The 18,891-nt window shown below is 67.4% G+C and overlaps 1 protein-coding gene across 5 annotated transcripts; it reads left to right on the top strand.

Annotated features, from left to right (window-relative positions):
* Positions 1-1,288: 1,288 nt before the first annotated feature.
* Positions 1,289-16,970, top strand: LOC309600843 (calmodulin-1; the record flags this gene model as incomplete). Of its 5 annotated transcripts, XM_082333465.1 has the most annotated exons (16): positions 3,037-3,184; positions 4,459-4,606; positions 6,896-7,017; positions 7,128-7,193; positions 7,290-7,388; positions 7,532-7,637; positions 7,941-8,083; positions 8,394-8,481; positions 8,621-8,661; positions 8,764-8,942; positions 10,805-10,886; positions 14,623-14,653; positions 15,788-15,931; positions 16,012-16,118; positions 16,195-16,330; positions 16,777-16,970. In XM_082333465.1, 16 exons carry the CDS (start codon positions 3,140-3,142, stop codon positions 16,803-16,805), a joined length of 1,566 nt encoding a protein of 521 aa, XP_082189591.1. In that variant the 3' UTR covers positions 16,806-16,970. The 5 variants fall into 5 exon arrangements, with proteins under 5 accessions (XP_082189592.1, XP_082189591.1, XP_082189593.1 ...); XM_082333466.1 differs by lacking the exons at positions 14,623-14,653; positions 15,788-15,931; positions 16,012-16,118; positions 16,195-16,330; positions 16,777-16,970 and adding exons at positions 1,289-1,406; positions 12,756-12,924 and having other exon boundaries at positions 2,943-3,184; XM_082333467.1 differs by lacking the exons at positions 3,037-3,184; positions 4,459-4,606; positions 6,896-7,017; positions 7,128-7,193; positions 7,290-7,388 and having other exon boundaries at positions 7,556-7,637; positions 7,922-8,083.
* Between the last annotated feature and the right edge of the window lie 1,921 nt (positions 16,971-18,891).

Below are 18,891 nucleotides of genomic sequence, written 5' to 3'. Positions count from 1 at the left end.
CCGCCCCGTGCGCTCGCACGCGCTTGTGCGCAGGCCGCGTGCGGGGGGGGGCTCACGCCCGGACACACGCACACGCGGCCCTGGGGGGTGTCGCACGGGGACACGTCCGGTGTCACCTCCCCCCCCCCCCCCCCGCTGTCCCCCCCCCTCCCCCCCATAAACCTGCTCTGAACCCACCGAGGGCTCTGCCCCTGCCTGGGGGGGACATGGGGACACGGGGACACATGGGGGGGACACGGGGGGGACATGGGGGGGACATGGGGACATGGGGGGACACAGGGACATGGGGACATGGGAACATGGGGGGACACGGGGACACGGGGGGACACAGGGACATGGGGGGACACAGGGACATGGGGGGACCTGGGGACACGGGGAGGACACAGGGGGGACATGGGGGGACACAGGGACATGGAGGGGACATGGGGACACGGGGGGACACAGGGACATGGGGACATGGAGGGGACATGGGGACATGGGGGGACACGGCAACATGGGGGGGACATGGGGGGACACGGGGACACAGGGGGACATAGGATGATGGGGACATTGGGGGGACATGAGGGGACATGGGGACGGGGGGGACGTGGGGACATGAGGGGACACAGGGACATGGGGGGACATGGGGGAGGACACGGGGGGACACGGGAACATGGGGACACGGGGACATGGAGGGGACATGGGGGGGACATGGGGACATGGAGGGACATGGGGACACGGGGGGACATGGGGGGACACAGGGACATGGGGACATGGAGGGGACATGGGGACACGGGGGGACATGGGGGGACACAGGGACATGGGGACATGGAGGGGACATGGGGACACGGGGGGACATGGGGTGATGGGGACATTGGGGGGACATGAGGGGACATGGGGACGGGGGGGATGTGGGGACACGGGGGGACACAGGGTAATGGGGACATTGGAGGGACATGAGGGGACACGGGGGGACATGGGGACATGAGGGGGACACAGGGGGGCGATGGGGACACGGGGGGACATGGGGGGGTCACGGGGGGGCCGTGGGGACCCGCGGGGCTGCGGGGGCTTGGAGGACACAGAGAGGCCGTACCCTGACCGCTCTGGTACCTCTTCGCTCCTCTCTATGGTCTCCCCGCTCCTCCCGCCCCTCCCTATGGCTCCGCCCATCCCACCCCGCGCGGCGCGCGCCCCGTTTACGACACTGCCCCCTCCCGTCCCGCCGTCTTTACGACAGCGGCGGCGGCGCTTGGCGGCGCGGCGGGCCGCGCTCCCGGTGGTTGCCAGGGCGCTTTACGGCCCGGCGATGGCGGAGGGAGAGCGGGCGGAGAGCGGCGGCGGCCCCGGCCCCGGGCGGCCCCCGAGCCCGGCCGAGGTGGAGCGGGCCGAGGCCCTCAAGACCCGCGCGAACGAGTTCTTCAAAGGTACCGGCGGGGGGGGGCTGCCAGATAGGGAGCCATGGGGGCCAATGAGGGGCGGGGGGCAACGGGGGGCTGCCAGATAGGGAGCCATGGGGGGCGAGGGGCAACGGGGGGCTGCCAGATAGGGAGCCATGGGGGGCGAGGGGCAACGGGGGGCTGCCAGATAGGGAGCCATGGGGGGCAATGGGGGGCAGGGGCTGCCAGATAGGGAGCCATGGGGGGCGAGGGGCAACGGGGGCTGCCAGATAGGGAGCCATGGGGGGCAATGGAGGGCGGGGGCTGCCAGATAGGGAGCCATGGGGGGCAATGGGGGGCGGGGGCTGCCAGATAGGGAGCCATGGGGGGCAATGGAGGGCGGGGGCTGCCAGATAGGGAGCCATGGGGAGCAATGGAGGGCGGGGGCTGCCAGATAGGGAGCCATGGGGGGCAATGGAGGGCGGGGGCTACTAGATAGGGAGCCATGGGGGGCAATGGAGGGCGGGGGCTGCCAGATAGGGAGCCATGGGGGACAGTGAGGGACGGGTGCTGCCAGATAGGGAGCCATAGGGGGCAATGGGGGGTGAGTGGTAACGGGGGGCTGCCAGATAGGGAGCCATAGGGAGCAATGAGGGGCGGGGGCTGCCAGATAGGGAGCCATGGGGGGCAATGGGGGGCGAGGGCCAACGGGGGGCTGCCAGATAGGGAGCCTTGGGGGGCAGTGGAGGATGGGGGGCAATGGGGGGCTGCCAGATAGGGAGCCATGGGGGGCAATGGGGGGCTAGGGGTTGCCAGATAGGGAGCTATGGGGGGCAGTGAGGGGCGGGGGCTGCCAGATAGGGAGCCATAGGGGGCAATGGGGGGCGGGGGCTGCCAGATAGGGAGCCATGGGGAGCAGTGAGGGGAGGGGGCTGCCAGATAGGGAGCCATAGGGGGCAACGGGGGGCTGCCAGATAGGGAGCCTTGGGGGGCAGTGGAGGATGGGGGGCAATGGGGGGCTGCCAGATAGGGAGCCATGGGGGGCAATGGGGGGCTAGGGGTTGCCAGATAGGGAGCTATGGGGGGCAGTGAGGGGCGGGGGCTGCCAGATAGGGAGCCATGGGGGCAATGGGGGGCGGGGGCTGCCAGATAGGGAGCCATGGGGAGCAGTGAGGGGAGGGGGCTGCCAGATAGGGATCCATGGGGGGCAGTGAGGGGAGGGGGCTGCCAGATAGGGAGCCATGGGGGCAATGGAGGGCGGGGGCTGCCAGATAGGGAGCCATAAGGGGCAATGGGGGGCGAGGGGCAACAGAGGGCTGCCAGATAGGGAGCCATGGGGGGTAAGGGGGGCGGGGGCTGCCAGATAGGGATCTATAGGGGGCTGCTAGACCGGCAGCCATGTCGGAGGGGGGAAGAGGAGCAGGCTGCCAAATAGCGAGCCACTGGGGGGCAATTAGAGGAAAGACCCCGCTGCCAGATTGGGAGCCGCGTGGGGCGGCCCCGGGGGGGCCAGGGCTTGCCCCAGGGTTGGGGTGCCCCCCATGGGCGGGGGTCCCGTCCCGCTGACGCCCGCCGGCGGCCCAGGGAAGGACTACGAGAACGCGGTGAAGTACTACAGCAGCGCCATCGAGCTGAACCCCACCAACGCCATCTACTATGGGAACCGGAGCTTGGCCTACCTGCGCACCGAGTGCTACGGCTACGCCCTGGCCGACGCCACGCGCGCCGTCGAGCTCGACAAGAAGTACGTCAAGGGCTACTACCGCCGCGCTGCCAGCAACATGGCCCTGGGCAAGTTCAAGGCCGCCCTCCGCGACTACGAGACGGTGAGGCCGGGCGCCTCGGGGTGCCCCTCGGCACCCCCTCGGTGTCAGCGTGTCCCCGTGGAGCTCGGGGGAGGCTTGGGGACCCCCTCGGTGTCATTGTGTCCCCGTGGAGCTCGGGGGAGGCTTGGGGCCCCCCCCCCGGTGTCAGCGTGTCCCCCCCTGAGCTCGGGGGAGGCTTGGGGACCCCCTCGGTGTCAGCGTGTCCCCGTGGGGCTCGGCGGAGGCTTGGGGACCCCCTCGGTGTCACCATGTCCCCGTGGGGCTCGGGGGAGGCTTGGGGACCCCCTCGGTGTCATTGTGTCCCCATGGAGCTCGGTGGAGGCTTGGGGACCCCCCTGGTGTCACCTTGTCCCCCCCTGAGCTTGGGGGAGGCTTGGGGACCCCCCCGGTGTCAGCGTGTCCCCGTGGAGCTCGGGGGAGGCTTGGGGACCCCCCTGGTGTCACCGTGTCCCCCCTGAGCTCGGGGGAGGGTTGGGGACCTCCTTGTCACCTCCCTGGTGTCAGCGTGTCCCCGTGGAGTTTAGGGGAGGCTTGGGGACCCCCTTGATGTCATCATGTCCCCCACTGAGCTCAGGGGAGGTTTGGGGACCCCCCTGGTGTCACCGTGTCCCCCCCTGAGATCGGGAGAGGCTTGGGGACCTGCTTGTCACCTCCTTTGTGTCATCGTGTCCCCATGGAGATTGGGAGAGGCTTGGGGACCCCCTTGTCACCTCCCTGGTGTCAGTGTGTCCCCTTGGAGCTCAGGGGAGGTTTGGGGACCCCTCCTGGTGTCACCGTGTCCCCCCCCGAGCCTGGGGGAGGCTTGGGGACCCCCTCGTCACCTCCTCAATGTCAGCATGTCCCTTAGAGCTGGAGGTGACCCTTGGTGACCCCTCTTGTCACCCCCCAATGTCATCAGGTCCCCTGGAGCTGTGGGGGCACTTGGGGACCCCCTTGTCCCCCTCTTCCCCCACATCAGCACAGGCCCCAGAGCCACGGGGACACTTGGGGACCCCCTTGTCCCCCCCTTCCCCCACATCAGCACAGGCCCCAGAGCCACGGGGACACTTGGGGACACCCCTGTCCCCCCCTTCCCCCACATCAGCACGTGCCCCAGAGCCACGGGGACACTTGGGGACCCCCTTGTCCCTCCCAGCATCAGCCCAGCCCTCACATCCGAGGGTCCCTCTGTCCCTGTCCCCTCTCGGGGTCACCCCTGGGTGTCCCCATGGCCCTCGAGGGGTGCCGGGGCGGGGGTGTCCCCATCCCCTGACGTTCGTGTCCCCCCCCCGAAGGTGGTGAAGGTGAGGCCCAACGACAAGGACGCCAAGCTGAAGTACCAGGAGTGTCACAAAATCGTCAAGCAGAAGGCCTTCGAGCGGGCCATCGCCAGCGACGAGCACAAGCGCTCCGTCGTCGACTCCCTCGACATCGAGAGCATGAGTGAGCCCCCCCCAAAAAACCCCCCCTTGTTCCTTCCGTCCCCCCAAAATCCAGGCACCCCTTTATCCGCCGGCAGGGCGGGAGGAGGAGCGGGTAGCGAGGGTTCCCAGTAAAGGTTCAGAGTCCCCGTTGGGGTTCCCGTGGGGGGCTTGGAGGTGGCTCTGAGGGTCTCGGGGAGGACTTGAGGGTCTTCAGCAAAGGCTCGAGGATTTTGGGGGGCTCTGAGGGGCTCGTTGAGGGTCTTGGAGCTCTCCTCAAAGATTTTTAGGGTGGGGGTCTCAGGGGGACCATGAATGTCCCCAGCAAAGGCTCAAGGGTCCCCATGGGGGCCTTGGTGTCCTCGTTAGGGTCTTGGGGACCCCATGGAGGTCTTGGTGTCCCCGTGAGGGTCTCAGGGTCTCCATGGGGGTCTTGGCATCCCCATGAGGGTCTTGGGGACCCCATGGAGGTCTTGGTGTCCCAGTGAGGGTCTCGGGGTCCCCATGAGGATCTTGGCATCCCCATGAGGGTCTTGGGGACCCCATGAGGGTCTCCGTGAGGGTCTTGGCATCCCCAGGAGGGTCTCAGGGTCCCCATGAGGGTCTTGGCATCCCAGTGAGGGTCTCGGGGTCTCCATGGGGGTCTTGGTGTCCCAGTGAGGGTCCCAGTGAGGGTCTTGGCGTCCCAGTGAGGGTCTCAGGGTCCCCATGGGGGTCTTGGCGTCCCCATGAGGGTCTTGGGGACCCCATGAGGGTCCCCGTGAGGGTCTTGGCATCCCAGTGAGGGTCTCAGGGTCTCCATGGGGGTCTTGGCGTCCCCATGAGGGTCTTGGGGACCCCATGAGGGTCTCCGTGAGGGTCTTGGCATCCCAGTGAGGGTCTCAGGGTCTCCATGGGGGTCTTGGTGTCCCTGTGAGGGTCCCAGTGAGGGTCTTGGCATCCCAGTGAGGGTCTTGGCGTCCCCGTGAGGGTCTTGGGGACCCCATGAGGGTCTCCGTGAGGGTCTTGGCATCCCAGTGAGGGTCTCAGGGTCCCCGTGGGGGTCTCAGGGTCTCCATGGGCGTCTTGGCATCCCCATGAGGGTCTCAGGGTCCCCACGGGGGTCTTGGAGGTCTCTGAGGGTCCCTAGCAGAGGCTTGGGGTCCTCATGGGGGTCTTGGGGCCCCTTTGAGAGCCCCCAGTGGAGGCTCGGGGTCCCTGGGGGGGTCCCTGGGGGTCTCGGTGGCCCAGCGGTGGCTCTGGGTCCCAAGGACAGCCTTGAGGAGCTGTGGGGGTCTCCAGGAGGGTCTTGGGGAACCATGGAGGTCCTCATGAGAGTCCCAAGCAGAGACTTGGGTTACCCAGAAGGGTCCCCACCAGGGTCTTGGGGTACCCGTGAAGATCCCCAGCAGAGTCTCGGGGTCCCCGTGAGGGCCTCGGGGTCCCCGTGAGGGTCTTGGTGTCCCCGTGAGGGTCTCAGGGACCCCATGAGGGTCCCTGTAAGGGTCTTGGCATCCCCGTGAGGGTCTCGGGGTCCCCGTGCGGGTCTCAGGGTCCCCATGGGGTCTTGGTGTCCCTGTGAGGGTCTCAGGGTCCCCATGAGGGTCTTGGTGTCCCAGTGAGGGTCTCAGGGTCTCCATGAGGGTCTTGGTGTCCCCATGAGGGCCTCGGGGTCCTCATGAGGGTCCCCATGAGGGTCTTGGCATCCCAATGAGTGTCTCAGGGTCTCCATGGGGGTCTTGGTGTCCTCGTGAGGGTCTCAGGGACCCCATGAGGGTCCTCATGAGGGTCTCAGGGTCCCCATGAGGGTCTTGGTGTCCCCGTGGGAGTCTCAGGGACCCCATGAAGGTCTCTGTGAGGGTCTTGGCATCCCAGTGAGAGTCTCAGGGTCCCCATGGGGGTCTTGGTGTCCCCATGAGGGTCCCTGTGAGGGTCTCGGGGTCCCTGTGAGGGTCTTGGCGTCCTCATGAGGGTCTCAGGGTCCCCATGAGGGTCTTGGTGTCCCCGTGAGGGTCCCCGTGAGGGTCTTGGTGTCCCCGTGAGGGTCTCAGGGTCCCCATGAGGGTCTTGGTGTCCCCATGAACGTCCCCATGAGGGCCTCAGGGTCCCCATGAACATCTCGGGGTCCCCATGAGGGCGCCCAGCGGAGCTTTGGGGTCCCCATGAACGTCCCCAGCCAAGGCTCAGCATCCCCAGCAGGCCGCCGGGGTTCGTCAGGGGCTGCGAGCTGGCGGGGAAGGACAGCAGGGACACGGTGGCCCTTGGGGGGGACTTGTCCCCGCTGTCCCCTCGCGTCATCGGCCACCGCGGGGGGTGGGGGTTCGTTTCGCAGCCATCGAGGACGAATACAGCGGCCCCAAGCTGGATGGCGGCAAGGTGACGTTGGCTTTCATGAAGGAGCTGATGCAGTGGTACAAGGAGCAGAAGAAACTCCACAGAAAATGTGCCTACCAGGTACCCCAGTTCCCCCAGACTCCCCCCAGTCCCCTACTGGGGCTCCGCCCTGTCCCCAAGTGCCACCCGTCCCCGTCTTTGTCACCTCCGCTGACTTTTTGTCCCCGCAGATCCTGGTGCAGGTGAAGGAGGTGTTGGCCAAGCTCCCCACGTTAGTAGAAACGACGTTGAAAGAGGTGGGTGCCCCTCGCCGGGTGCCACCGGCGGGGCGTGTGCGGGGAGGCCGAAGTCCCCAAGCGGTGACATTTCACCCCGGCTCATCCCGAACGCAGACGGAGAAGGTGACGGTGTGCGGGGACACCCACGGGCAGTACTACGACCTGCTGAACATCTTCGAGCTCAACGGGCTGCCCTCCGAGTCAAACCCTTACGTATCCCCGTAGGAGGGAGCGGCCTTGAGCCGTCCCCACCCCGGGGTGTCACCTCCCGCCCTCCGCGGTGGGGACAAATGTGGGGACGGGTGGCACGAGGGGACGGGGACAGCGGGGGAGCCGTTTTCCTCAACCGGCCGCAGATATTTAACGGGGATTTCGTGGATCGCGGCTCCTTCTCGGTCGAGGTCATCCTCACGCTCTTCGGCTTCAAGCTTCTCTACCCCGATCACTTCCACCTGCTCCGAGGTAACGCGGCCACCGCCGGTGACGAGGCCTCGTCCCCTCAAGTCGCGGGGCCGGGTCACCTTGTCCCCAATCGTGGCGCATCATCCCGTGTCACCTCGTCCCCCGCTGGGTGGCAGGGCCCTGTCCCGCGTCACGGCACCGCGTCCCCAGTCGCGGGGACGCGTCCCCGGGGTTGAGCCGTGGGGGCCCGCGGCACCTTGTGCCTCGTCCTGGTTGCCGGGGGCCTCGTTCCCTGCCCATCTCACGTCCTCGGGGTTTTTGTCCCCTGTCCCCGCGCCTGGCAGTGCCACCGTGTCCCCGCAGGGAACCACGAGACGGACAACATGAACCAGATCTACGGTTTCGAGGGGGAGGTGAAGGCCAAGTACACGGCGCAGATGTTCGCCCTCTTCAGCGAAGTTTTCGAGTGGTTGCCGCTGGCCCAGTGCATCAACGGCAAAGTCCTGGTGAGGGGACACCCTGACTGTCCCCTCCCTGTCCCCAGCCCGGTCCCCGGGATGTCCCCCACACCTGGGGATTCCCTGGGGGGGGGGGGGGGGGTGTCCCCTCCATCTCCGTCCCCATGGAACTGGGGCGATCCCCGTCCCTGGCGGGGTTTGGCTGGGGGGGTCCCCGCCGTCACGGTGGTCCCTGTCCCCCGCCACCCACGTCCCCAGGGGTTTGTGGGTGCTCCCTGTTGCAAGTGGGGGGGTCCCCGCTGTCCCCGCTGTCCCCGCTGTCCCCGCTGTCCCCGTACCAAGGTGGCTTCCGTCCCAGATCATGCACGGGGGCCTCTTCAGCGAGGACGGCGTCACCCTCGATGACATCCGAAAGATCGAAAGGAACCGGCAGCCCCCAGACTCAGGTGGGCGATGGCCCCCGAGAGGTGGCCGGTGTCCCCGTCCCCCCCAGCCTGTGACATCCCTGTCATCGACGAGGGGCCGAGCTGTCCCCTCCCGGGGCGGACGGGGGACCCTGACCCCCCCGCACCCTTTCCCCCACAGGTCCCATGTGTGACCTGCTCTGGTCCGACCCCCAACCCCAGGTGAGTTAAACCCCAAGACGCGTGTCCCCCTCCCCGCCGCCTTGGGGACGGCCACCCTCCCCTCGTCCCCGACGTCCCGGTGACGCCGGCCCCTTCCCGCAGAACGGTCGCTCCGTCAGCAAGCGCGGGGTCAGCTGCCAGTTCGGTCCCGATGTCACCAAGAGCTTCCTGGAGCGCAACCGCCTCGATTACATCATCCGTAGCCACGAGGTGAAGCCCGAGGGCTACGAGGTGGCCCACGACGGCAAGTGTGTCACCGTCTTCTCCGCCCCCAACTACTGGTGAGTGCCACCGGCGCCTGGGGTGGCACCGGGGAGGGGTGGCCTCGGTGTCCCTGGGTGTCCCCTGAGACTCGGTGTCCCCTCAGCTGGGTCCCCTGAGTCACATTGTCCCCTCAGCTTGGTCCCTGGGTGTCCCCTGAGACTTGGTGTCCCCTCAGCTTGGTCCCCAGGTGTCCCCTGAGCAGCATTGTCCCCTCATTTGGGTCCCCAGGTGTCCCCTGAGTCACATTGTCCCCTCAGCTTGGTCCCTGGGTGTCCCCTGAGACTTGGTGTCCCCTCAGCTTGGTCCCCAGGTGTCCCCTGAGCAGCATTGTCCCCTCATTTGGGTCCCCAGGTGTCCCCTGAGACTTGGTGTCCCCTCAGCTTGGTCCCTGGGTGTCCCCTGAGACTTGATGTCCCCTCAGCTTGGTCCCTGGGTGTCCCCTGAGACTTGATGTCCCCTCAGCTTGGTCCCTGGGTGTCCCCTGAGCAGCATTGTCCCCTCATTTGGGTCCCCAGGTGTCCCCTGAGACTCAGTGTCCCCTCAGCTTGGTCCCCAAGTGGCCCTGAGCTGCGTTGTCCCCTCAGCTTGGTCCCTGGGTGTCCCCTGAGACTTGGTGTCCCCTCAGCTTGGTCCCCAGGTGTCCCCTGAGCAGCATTGTCCCCTCATTTGGGTCCCCAGGTGTCCCCTGAGACTTGGTGTCCCCTCAGCTTGGTCCATGGGTGGCCCTGAGACTCAGTGTCCCCTCAGCTTGGTCCCTGGGTGTCCCCCGAGACTTGATGTCCCCTCAGCTTGGTCCCTGGGTGTCCCCTGAGCAGCATTGTCCCCTCATTTGGGTCCCCAGGTGTCCCCTGAGACTTGGTGTCCCCTCAGCTTGGTCCCCAAGTGGCCCTGAGCTGCGTTGTCCCCTCATTTGGGTCCCCAGGTGTCCCCTGAGACTTGGTGTCCCCTCAGCTTGGTCCCCAAGTGGCCCTGAGCCACGTTGTCCCTTCATTTGGGTCCCCAGGTGTCCCCTGAGACTCGGTGTCCCCTCAGCTTGGTCCCTGGGTGTCCCCTGAGACTCGGTGTCCCCTCAGCTTGGTCCCCAAGTGACCCTGAGCCACGTTGTCCCCTCATTTGGGTCCCCAGCTGTCCCCTGAGACTCAGTGTCCCCTCAGCTTGGTCCCCAAGTGGCCCTGAGCCGTGTTGTCCCCTCAGCTTGGTCCCCAAGTGGCCCTGAGCCACGTTGTCCCCTCATTTGGGTCCCCAGGTGTCCCCCGAGACTCGGTGTCCCCTCAGCTTGGTCCCTGGGTGTCCCCTGAGACTCGGTGTCCCCTCAGCTTGGTCCCCAAGTGGCCCTGAGCCACGTTGTCCCCTCATTTGGGTCCCCAGGTGTCCCCTGAGACTCGGTGTCCCCTCAATCGGGTCCCTGGGTGTCCCCTGAGCTGCGTTGTCCCCTCAATCGGGTCCCTGGGTGTCCCCTGAGTCACATTGTCCCCTCATTTGGGTCCCCAAGTGTCCCCTGAGACTTGGTGTCCCCTCAGTTGGGTCCCTGGGTGTCCCCTGAGCAGCATTGTCCCTTCAGTCGGGTCCCCGGGTGTCCCCCTGAGCCACGTTGTCCCCTCATTTGGGTCCCTGGGTGTCCCCTGAGACTCGGTGTCCCCTCAGCCAGGTCCCCAGGTGTCCCCTGTGCCTCGGTGTCCCCAAGTGTCCCCTGTGCCTCGGTGTCCCCAGGGGTCCCTTTCCCCGCTTGTCCCTGAGCTTTGCTGTCCCTACGCGGAGCTCTGCCTCCGTGTCCCCAAGCGTCCCCGTCCCTGGGGGTCCCCAAACCTCGATGTCCCCATGGCGGGGGACGGGGGGACCCTGCTTTGGTGTCCCCAAACGTCCCTCGTGTCCCCTGCAGCGACCAGATGGGCAATAAGGGCTCCTACATCCACCTGCGAGGCAGCGACCTGCGCCCCGACTTCCACCAGTTCACAGCAGTGGTGAGTCTGGGGGGGGGACACCCCCAAATCTGGGACCCCCCCACCCCACCCCCCTCTTTGGGGGACCCCCAAAAGCCAACCTGCAGCCCCCACCCCCACCCCCAAACCTCCCCAGCTTCCCTGAACCTCCCAAGGACCCCCCTCAAACCTTGGGGACCCCCCCGCAACCCCTCTGGGGGATCCCCAAAACCTTCCCCAGACCCCCTCCCCCACCTGTGGGACTCCCCAAAACCCCTCAGCCCCCCCCAAACTTTCCAGCCCCCCACCCCCCCCCAAGACCTTGGTGTCCCCCCCCTTCCCCAGCCTGGGGTGACTGGGGGGGGGCTCGGGGGCTTCTGGGGGGGTTCCTAGGGGCTACTGGGGGGGCTCTGGGGCTATTGGGTGGGCCTTAGGGGCAATTTGGGGGGCTCAGGGGCTGGGGGGGCTATTGGGGGGTTCCTAGGGGCTATTGGGGGGCTTGGGGGCTTCTGAGGGGGTTCCTGGGGCTATTGGGTGGGCCTTAGGGGCAATTTGGGGGGCTCAGGGGCTGGGGGGGCTATTGGGGGGTTCCTAGGGGCTATTGGGGGGCTTGGGGGCTTCTGGGGGGGTTCCTGGGGCTATTGGGTGGGCCTTAGGCGCAATTTGGGGGGCTCAGGGGCTGGGGGGGGCTCCTGGGGGGCTCTGGGGCTATTGGGGGGCCCTTAGGGGCTATTTGGGGGGCTCAGGGGCTGGGGGGGCTCTGGGGCTTCTGGGGGGGGGTCCTAGGGGCTATTGGGGGGTTTGGGGGGCTCTGGGGCTTCTGGGGGGGTTCCTGGGGCTATTTGGGGGGTTCAGGGTCTGGGGGGGGGCTATTGGGGGGTTCCTAGGGGCTACTGGGGGGCTCTGGGGCTTCTGGGGGGGTTCCTGGGGCTATTTGGGGGGCTCAGGGGCTGGGGGGGGCTATTGGGGGATTCCTAGGGGCTGTTGGGGGAGCTATTGGGGGGCTCTGGGGCTATTTGGGGGGTCCTAGGGGCTATTTGGGGGGCTCTGGGGCTTGGGGGGCTCATAGGGGCTATTGGGGGGCTCTGGGGCTTCTTGGGGGGGGGGGTGTCACAGGGGCTATTTGGGGCCTTCCTGGGGCTATTGGGGGGTTCCTAGGGGCTACTGGGGGGCTGGGGGGGCTCTGGGGCTTCTGGGGGGGGTTCCTGGGGCTACTGGGGGGTTCCTGGGGCTATTTGGGGGGTTCAGGGGCTGGGGGGGGGTTATTGTGGCGTTCCTAGGGGCTGTTGGGGGGCTCTGGGGCTATTGGGGGGGGCCTAGGGGCTATTTGGGGGGGGTTCCTATGGGCTATTTGGGGGGCTCAGGGGCTGGGGGGGCTATTGGGGGGCTCTTGGGGGGCTCTGGGGCTTATGGGGGGGGCTCATAAGGGCTATTTGGGGGGGGTTCCTAGGGGCTATTGGGGGGGTTCAGGGGCTGGGGGGGGCTGTTGGGGGGCTTTGGGGCTTATGGGGGGGCCCTAGGGGCTACTGGGGTGCTCTGGGGGCTCATAGGGGCTATTGGGGGGCTACTGGGGGGGCCCTGGGGCTATTTGGGGGGGGTCCTAGGGGCTATTGGGGGGGCTCAGGGGCTGGGGGGGCTATTGGGGGGCTCATAGGGGCTATGGGGGGGGGCTGCTGGGGGGCTCTGGGGCCTATGGGGGGGTTCCTGGGGCTACTGGGGGGCTCCTAGGGGCTATTTGGGGGGCCCTGGGGCTGGGGGGGGCTATAGGGGCCAGTTGGGAGGGGCAATTGCAGGCGGTAGCACCCATGGGTGCCCTAGGGCTGGGGTTTGGGGGGGGGGGGGGGGGGAGGGGCAGCTTTGCCCCCCTCACCCCCCCGCCCCCCCCCCCCCCCCCCTTTCTCTCCCCCCCAGCCTCACCCCAACGTCAAGCCCATGATGTACGCCAACACCCTGCTGCAGCTGGGCATGATGTGACCCCCCCCCACCCAGGGGTGCCCCCCACCCAAGGGTGCCCCCCTCCCCCCCCCGGCACCCCCCAGGGGGTTTTTAATATATTGGAAGATTGTATTTATTCCCCTCCCAGTGCTCCCAGTTTGCCCAGTTCGGGCGGGAGCTGGGGCAGCACCGTGGGGGGGGAGGGGTCCTGGGGGAGGGGGGGGGTCCCTCTGCTGATGTTGCCCCCCCCGGGGGGGGGCTGCCCCTCCCCCAACAAGCAATAGGTGCATGGAGATGGCGGGGGGGGGGGATATGGTTTTGGGGAGGGGGGGGGGTTGCTCAGGATTTGGCCCCCTCCCCCACCCTGTGGCCCCCCCCAGGACGTGGCCCCTCCCCCCCCCCCCCCGCGGGCGATTTTACCGTCTGTAATTAATGATAAAATAAAGTAATTATTGTAAACAGGGCGGGGGGGCCCCGGCCTCCGGGCGGCGGGCGGGGGGACCCAGGCGGCCGGGGGGGCGGGGCCAAGCCCCCGCTGTTGCCATAGAGACGGCCGGCTGGAGGCGGGGCTTTGTCGCCATGGCCCGCCCGTCGCCACGCCCCCCGTTGCTACGGCGACGGGAGCGGCCGTTGGGCGGGAGGGCGGGGCGAGGCGCGCGTTGCCGTAGCGACCGTCCCCGCAGCAGGGGGGGCGGGGCGAGGGGGCGGGGCTCTCAGCGTCACGTGACGTTCCCCGTTCCGGGTTTGTCCCCGCCCGCCGCCTCCTTGGCGCATTGCGGCTCGGCGGCGACCAATCAGAGCGGCGCTCTCAGCCCGCCGCGCCTCCCCAGCCAATGAGGCGGCGGCGCACAACGAGCCAGCGGGATCCTTCCGCCGGGGGCGGGCCCTGGCGGGTGGGAGGGGCGGGGCCTGCGGGAGGGGCGGGGCCAGCGGAAGGATCCGCGGTGCTGCGGCCGCAGGAGCCTCCCGCCGCCACCGGAGCGCCATGGTCAGGGGGCGGCACCGGCGTTGCCATGGCGACGGGGGGGCGCTATGGGGCGGGGGGGGGCACCGGGGTTGCTATGGCGACCAAGGGGTTGTTATGGGGCGGGGGGGGGCCCTACTGGGGTTGCTATGGTGACCAAGGGGTTGCTATGGGGCGGAGGGGGGGGGCCCCTACCGGGGTTGCTATGGCGACGGAGGGGTTGCTGAGGGAGGTGGGTTGCTATGGCAACGGGTCACCGATGGTTCGGGGGGTGCTGGGGGGTGTCAGGGTGTTGGGGGGGTTGTTGGGGGGCTGTGGGTGCTGGGGGGGTGTCAGGGTGTTGGAGGGGGCTGTGGGTGCTGGAGGGGTGTTGAGGGGTTGTTGGGGGGGCTGTGGGTGCTGGGGGGTGTCAGGGTGTTGGGGGGGTGTTGGGGATGGCTGTGGGTGCTGGGGGGGTGTCAGGGTGTTGGGGGGGTGTCGGGGTGTTGGGGGGGTGTTGGGGATGGCTGTGGGTGCTGGGGGGGTGTCAGGGTGTTGGGGGGGTGTCGGGGTGTTGGGGGGGTGTTGGGGATGGCTGTGGGTGCTGGGGGGTGTCAGGGTGTTGGGGGGGTGTTGGGGATGGCTGTGGGTGCTGGGGGGTGTCAGGGTGTTGGGGGGGTGTTGGGGATGGCTGTGGGTGCTGGGGGGGTGTCAGGGTGTTGGGGGGGTGTCGGGGTGTTGGGGGGCTGTGGGAGGTGTTGGGGTGTTGGGGATGGCTGTGGGTGCTGGGGGTTGTCAGGGTGTTGGGGGGTGCTGGGGGGAGGGCTGTGGGTGCTGGCGGTGTCGGGGTGCTGGGGGGGTCCCATGGGTGCCCCCTCACCTGTGTCCGTCCCCCCCCAGGCTGACCAGCTCACCGAGGAGCAGATCGCAGGTGACACTGGGGTGACAGTGGGACACCCAGGAGGGGACATTGGGGCGTGGGGGTGGCACGGGGACACCCAGCAGGGGATGTTAGGGTGTTGGGGTGACAGTGGGACACCCAGGAGGGGACATTGGGGCGTGGGGGTGGCACGGGGACACCCAGGAGGGGATGTTAGGGTGTTGGGGTGACAGTGGGACACCCAGGAGGGGACATTGGGGCGTGGGGGTGGCACGGGGACACCCAGGAGGGGATGTTAGGGTGTTGGGGTGACAGTGGGACACCCAGGAGGGGACATTGGGGTGTCAGGGTGACAGTGGGACACACAGGAGGGGACACTGGGTTGTTGGGGTGACAGTGTCCCCCCAGGAGGGGGCATTGGGGTGTCAAGAGTGACAGTGTGACACCGAGGAAGGGATACTGGGGTGTTGGGGTGACGCTGGGACACCCAGGAGGGGATGTTAGGGTGTTGGGGTGACAGCGGGACACACGGGAGGGGACACTGGGGTGTGGGGGTGGCACGGGGACACCCAGGAAGGGATGTTAGGGTGTTGGGGTGACGCTGGGACACCCAGCAGGGGATGTTAGGGTGTTGGGGTGACAGCGAGACACATGGGAGGGGACACTGGGTTGTTGGGGTGACACTGAGACACCCAGGAGGGGATGTTAGGGTGTTGGGGTGACAGCAGGACACCCGGGAGGGGACATTGGGGTGTCGGGGTGACAGCGGGACACCCAGGAGGGGATGTTAGGGTGTTGGGGTGACAGCAGGACACCCGGGAGGGGACATTGGGGTGTCGGGGTGACAGCGGGACACCCAGGAGGGGATGTTAGGGTGTTGGGGTGACAGCAGGACACCCGGGAGGGGACATTGGGGTGTCGGGGTGACAGCGGGACACCCAGGAGGGGATGTTAGGGTGTTGGGGTGACTGCGGGACACCCGGGAGGGGACATTGGGGTGTGGGGGTGACAGCGGGACACCCAGGAGGTACCACTGGGTGCCGGGGGGTGGCACCAGGGCAGGCAGGAGGGGACGCTGGCCGTCAGGGTGACAGGGGTGCGCGGCGGGGGTCGTCCCCCCCCCGGTTGTTCCCGGCCCCCGCTGGTGACAGCGCCTGACGCCGTCCCCGCGGTGACGGTCCCCAGAGTTCAAGGAGGCCTTCTCGCTCTTCGACAAGGACGGGGACGGCACCATCACCACCAAGGAGCTGGGCACCGTCATGCGCTCGCTGGGCCAGAACCCCACCGAGGCCGAGCTGCAGGACATGATCAACGAGGTGGACGCCGACGGTGAGCCCGCCGCCTGTCCCCGCCTGTCCCCTCGTCCCCCTGTCCCCCTGCTCACTGTCCCTCTGTCCCCGCCGCCCCAGGCAACGGCACCATCGACTTCCCCGAGTTCCTCACCATGATGGCGAGGAAGATGAAGGACACGGACAGCGAGGAGGAGATCCGCGAGGCTTTCCGTGTGTTCGACAAGGTGAGTCGGGGACAGGCGTGGGGACGGGGGCGGGGATGGCGAGGCGGCGGTGTCACCGCCGTGTCCCCGACCCCAGGACGGGAACGGGTACATCAGCGCGGCGGAGCTGCGGCACGTGATGACCAACCTGGGGGAGAAGCTGACGGACGAGGAGGTGGACGAGATGATCCGAGAAGCCGACATCGACGGTGACGGACAGGTCAACTACGAGGGTGAGCGCCACTGTCACCCCGGGGGTCCCCGTTGTCACCCAGCATCTCCTCTGTCACCCGCAGGCACCCGATGGGACCCCGCTGGCACCCCCCCACGCGGCTCCTCGTTCCCCGGTGCCGCACCGCGTTCCCCCCGTCACCGTTAGCCTGGGGTACCACCGCGTCCCCTTGTCACCACCGGCCCGGGGTGCCACCGTGTCACCCGTAGCAAGAGCCCTGCGTTGGGGACAGGGACACAGCAGGGAGAGGAACGGGGACGGGGACGGGGTCCGCGTCTCCTGTCACCCCTGTCACCGCGAACGGGGGATCCCACCGCGTCCCCCCCCGTCTCCGAGGGGCCAGACCCCACCGTGTCACCTCCTTCGGGGACCCCGCGGTGTCCCCTGTCCCCGCCGTGTCCCCGCCGTGTCCCCGTCCCCGCTGACCCCCCCCCTCTCTCCTGGCAGAGTTCGTGCAGATGATGACGGCGAAATGAGGGGGCGCGAGGCCACCGGGACCCCCCCCACCCCGCTGCCACCGCCCGTCCCTGCCACCAAGAGGTCCCCAAACCCCCCACTGCACCCCCAAACCCACCATTCGGGGGCACCCATGGGTGCTCTGGGGGTTGGGGGGGACACCCCACCAGGACAGAGGGACCCCAGATCCTCCATAGGGGTTTTGGGGGGCATGGGGGGACCCCAAATCCTCCATAGGGATTTTGGGGGGCATGGGGGGACCCCATTTCCCCATAGGGGGTTTGGGGGGGTCCGGGGCAGAGCCGGGGTCCCCCTCCCCAGGACACAGCAGGACCCCTCCCCCCCTTCCCCCAGGGCGTTTTGGGGCATTTCAGGAGGATTTGGGGTCTCAGGAGGGTTGGGGATCCCTGGGGGGGGTCGGGTCTGGGACCAAGCCCTGGTTTTGGGGCATTTTGGGGGAATTTTGGGTCCTTTTTGGGGGGGATTTTGGGTCCATTTTGGGGGGGGGCCACATCAAGCTCCGGTTTTGGGGCATTTTGGGGGGATTTTGGGTCCTGGGGTGGGACCGGGCTCTGGTTTTGGGGCATTTTGGGGGGATTTGGGTGGCCGGGATGAGGCCCTGGGTTTTGGGGTACTTTGGGGGGGGGAATTAGGGGGGCTGGGGGTTCCCCCCTCCCCCATCCGGGCGCTGTCGCGGGCGGCCAAAGCTGTGAAATAAACCGCTGGTTTTGCAGTTCCCGCGGCCTGAACGAGGCGCTTGTAACGAGGGACACCCTGACGAGGGACACCCTGACGAGGGACACCCTGACGCCGGCGGCACCCCCTGCGCAGGGGGCGAGGGTGGGGTTGGGGGTGCTGGGGCAGCGCGGCGGTGCACGGTTGTGCGGGGTTGGGGGTGTTCGTTCATGTCGGGGGCGTAGTTCAGGTGTAGTTGGGGGACAGGGGTGTTCTTGGGGTGCAGTCAGGTGTACTCAGGGTGCATTTGGGGTGTATGGGTGTACTTGAGGTGTAGTTGGGGGACAGGGGTGTGTTTGGGGTGCAGTCGGGTGTTCTCAGGGTGCATTCGGGGTGTATGGGTGTAGTTGGGGTGTAGTTGGGCTGTAGCTAGAGGACAAGGGTGTTCTTGGGGTGCAGTCGGGTGTTCTCGGGGTGCGGTTAGGGTGTATGGGTGTACTTGGGGTGTAGTTGGGGGACGGGGGTGTGTTTGGGGTGCAGTCGGGTGTTCTCAGGGTGCATTCGGGGTGTATGGGTGTAGTTGGGGTGTAGTTGGGCTGTAGCTAGAGGACAAGGGTGTTCTTGGGGTGCAGTCGGGTGTTCTCGGGGTGCGGTTAGGGTGTATGGGTGTACTTGGGGTGTAGTTGGGGGACGGGGGTGTGTTTGGGGTGCAGTCGGGTGTTCTCAGGGTGCATTGGGGGTGTATGGGTGTAGTTGGGGTGTAGTTGGGCTGTAGCTAGAGGACAAGGGTGTTCTTGGGGTGCGGTTAGGGTGTTCTCGGGGTGCAGTTGGGCTGTATGGGTGTACTTGGGGTGTAGTTGGGGGACGGGGGTGTGTTTGGGGTGCAGTCGGGTGTTCTCAGGGTGCATTCGGGGTGTATGGGTGTAGTTGGGGTGTAGTTGGGGTGTAGTTGGGGGACAGGGGTGTGTTTGGGGTGCAGTCGGGTGTTCTCAGGGTGCGGTTAGGGTGTATGGGTGTAGTTGGGGTGTAGTTGGGCTGTAGCTAGAGGACAAGGGTGTTCTTGGGGTGCAGTTGGGTGTTCTCGGGGTGCAGTTGGGCTGTATGGGTGTACTTGGGGTGTAGTTGGGGGACGGGGGTGTGTTTGGGGTGCAGTCGGGTGTTCTCAGGGTGCATTCGGGGTGTATGGGTGTAGTTGGGGTGTAGTTGGGCTGTAGCTAGAGGACAAGGGTGTTCTTGGGGTGCGGTTAGGGTGTTCTCGGGGTGCAGTTGGGCTGTATGGGTGTACTTGGGGTGTAGTTGGGGGACGGGGGTGTGTTTGGGGTGCAGTCGGGTGTTCTCAGGGTGCATTCGGGGTGTATGGGTGTAGTTGGGGTGTAGTTGGGGTGTAGTTGGGGGACAGGGGTGTGTTTGGGGTGCAGTCGGGTGTTCTCA

The sequence above is a fragment of the Platalea leucorodia genome, assembly GCF_965183815.1.
Source record: "Platalea leucorodia genome assembly, chromosome: 26".
Lineage (NCBI taxonomy): Eukaryota > Metazoa > Chordata > Aves > Pelecaniformes > Threskiornithidae > Platalea > Platalea leucorodia.
This window is presented reverse-complemented; position numbering and strand designations above follow the sequence as displayed.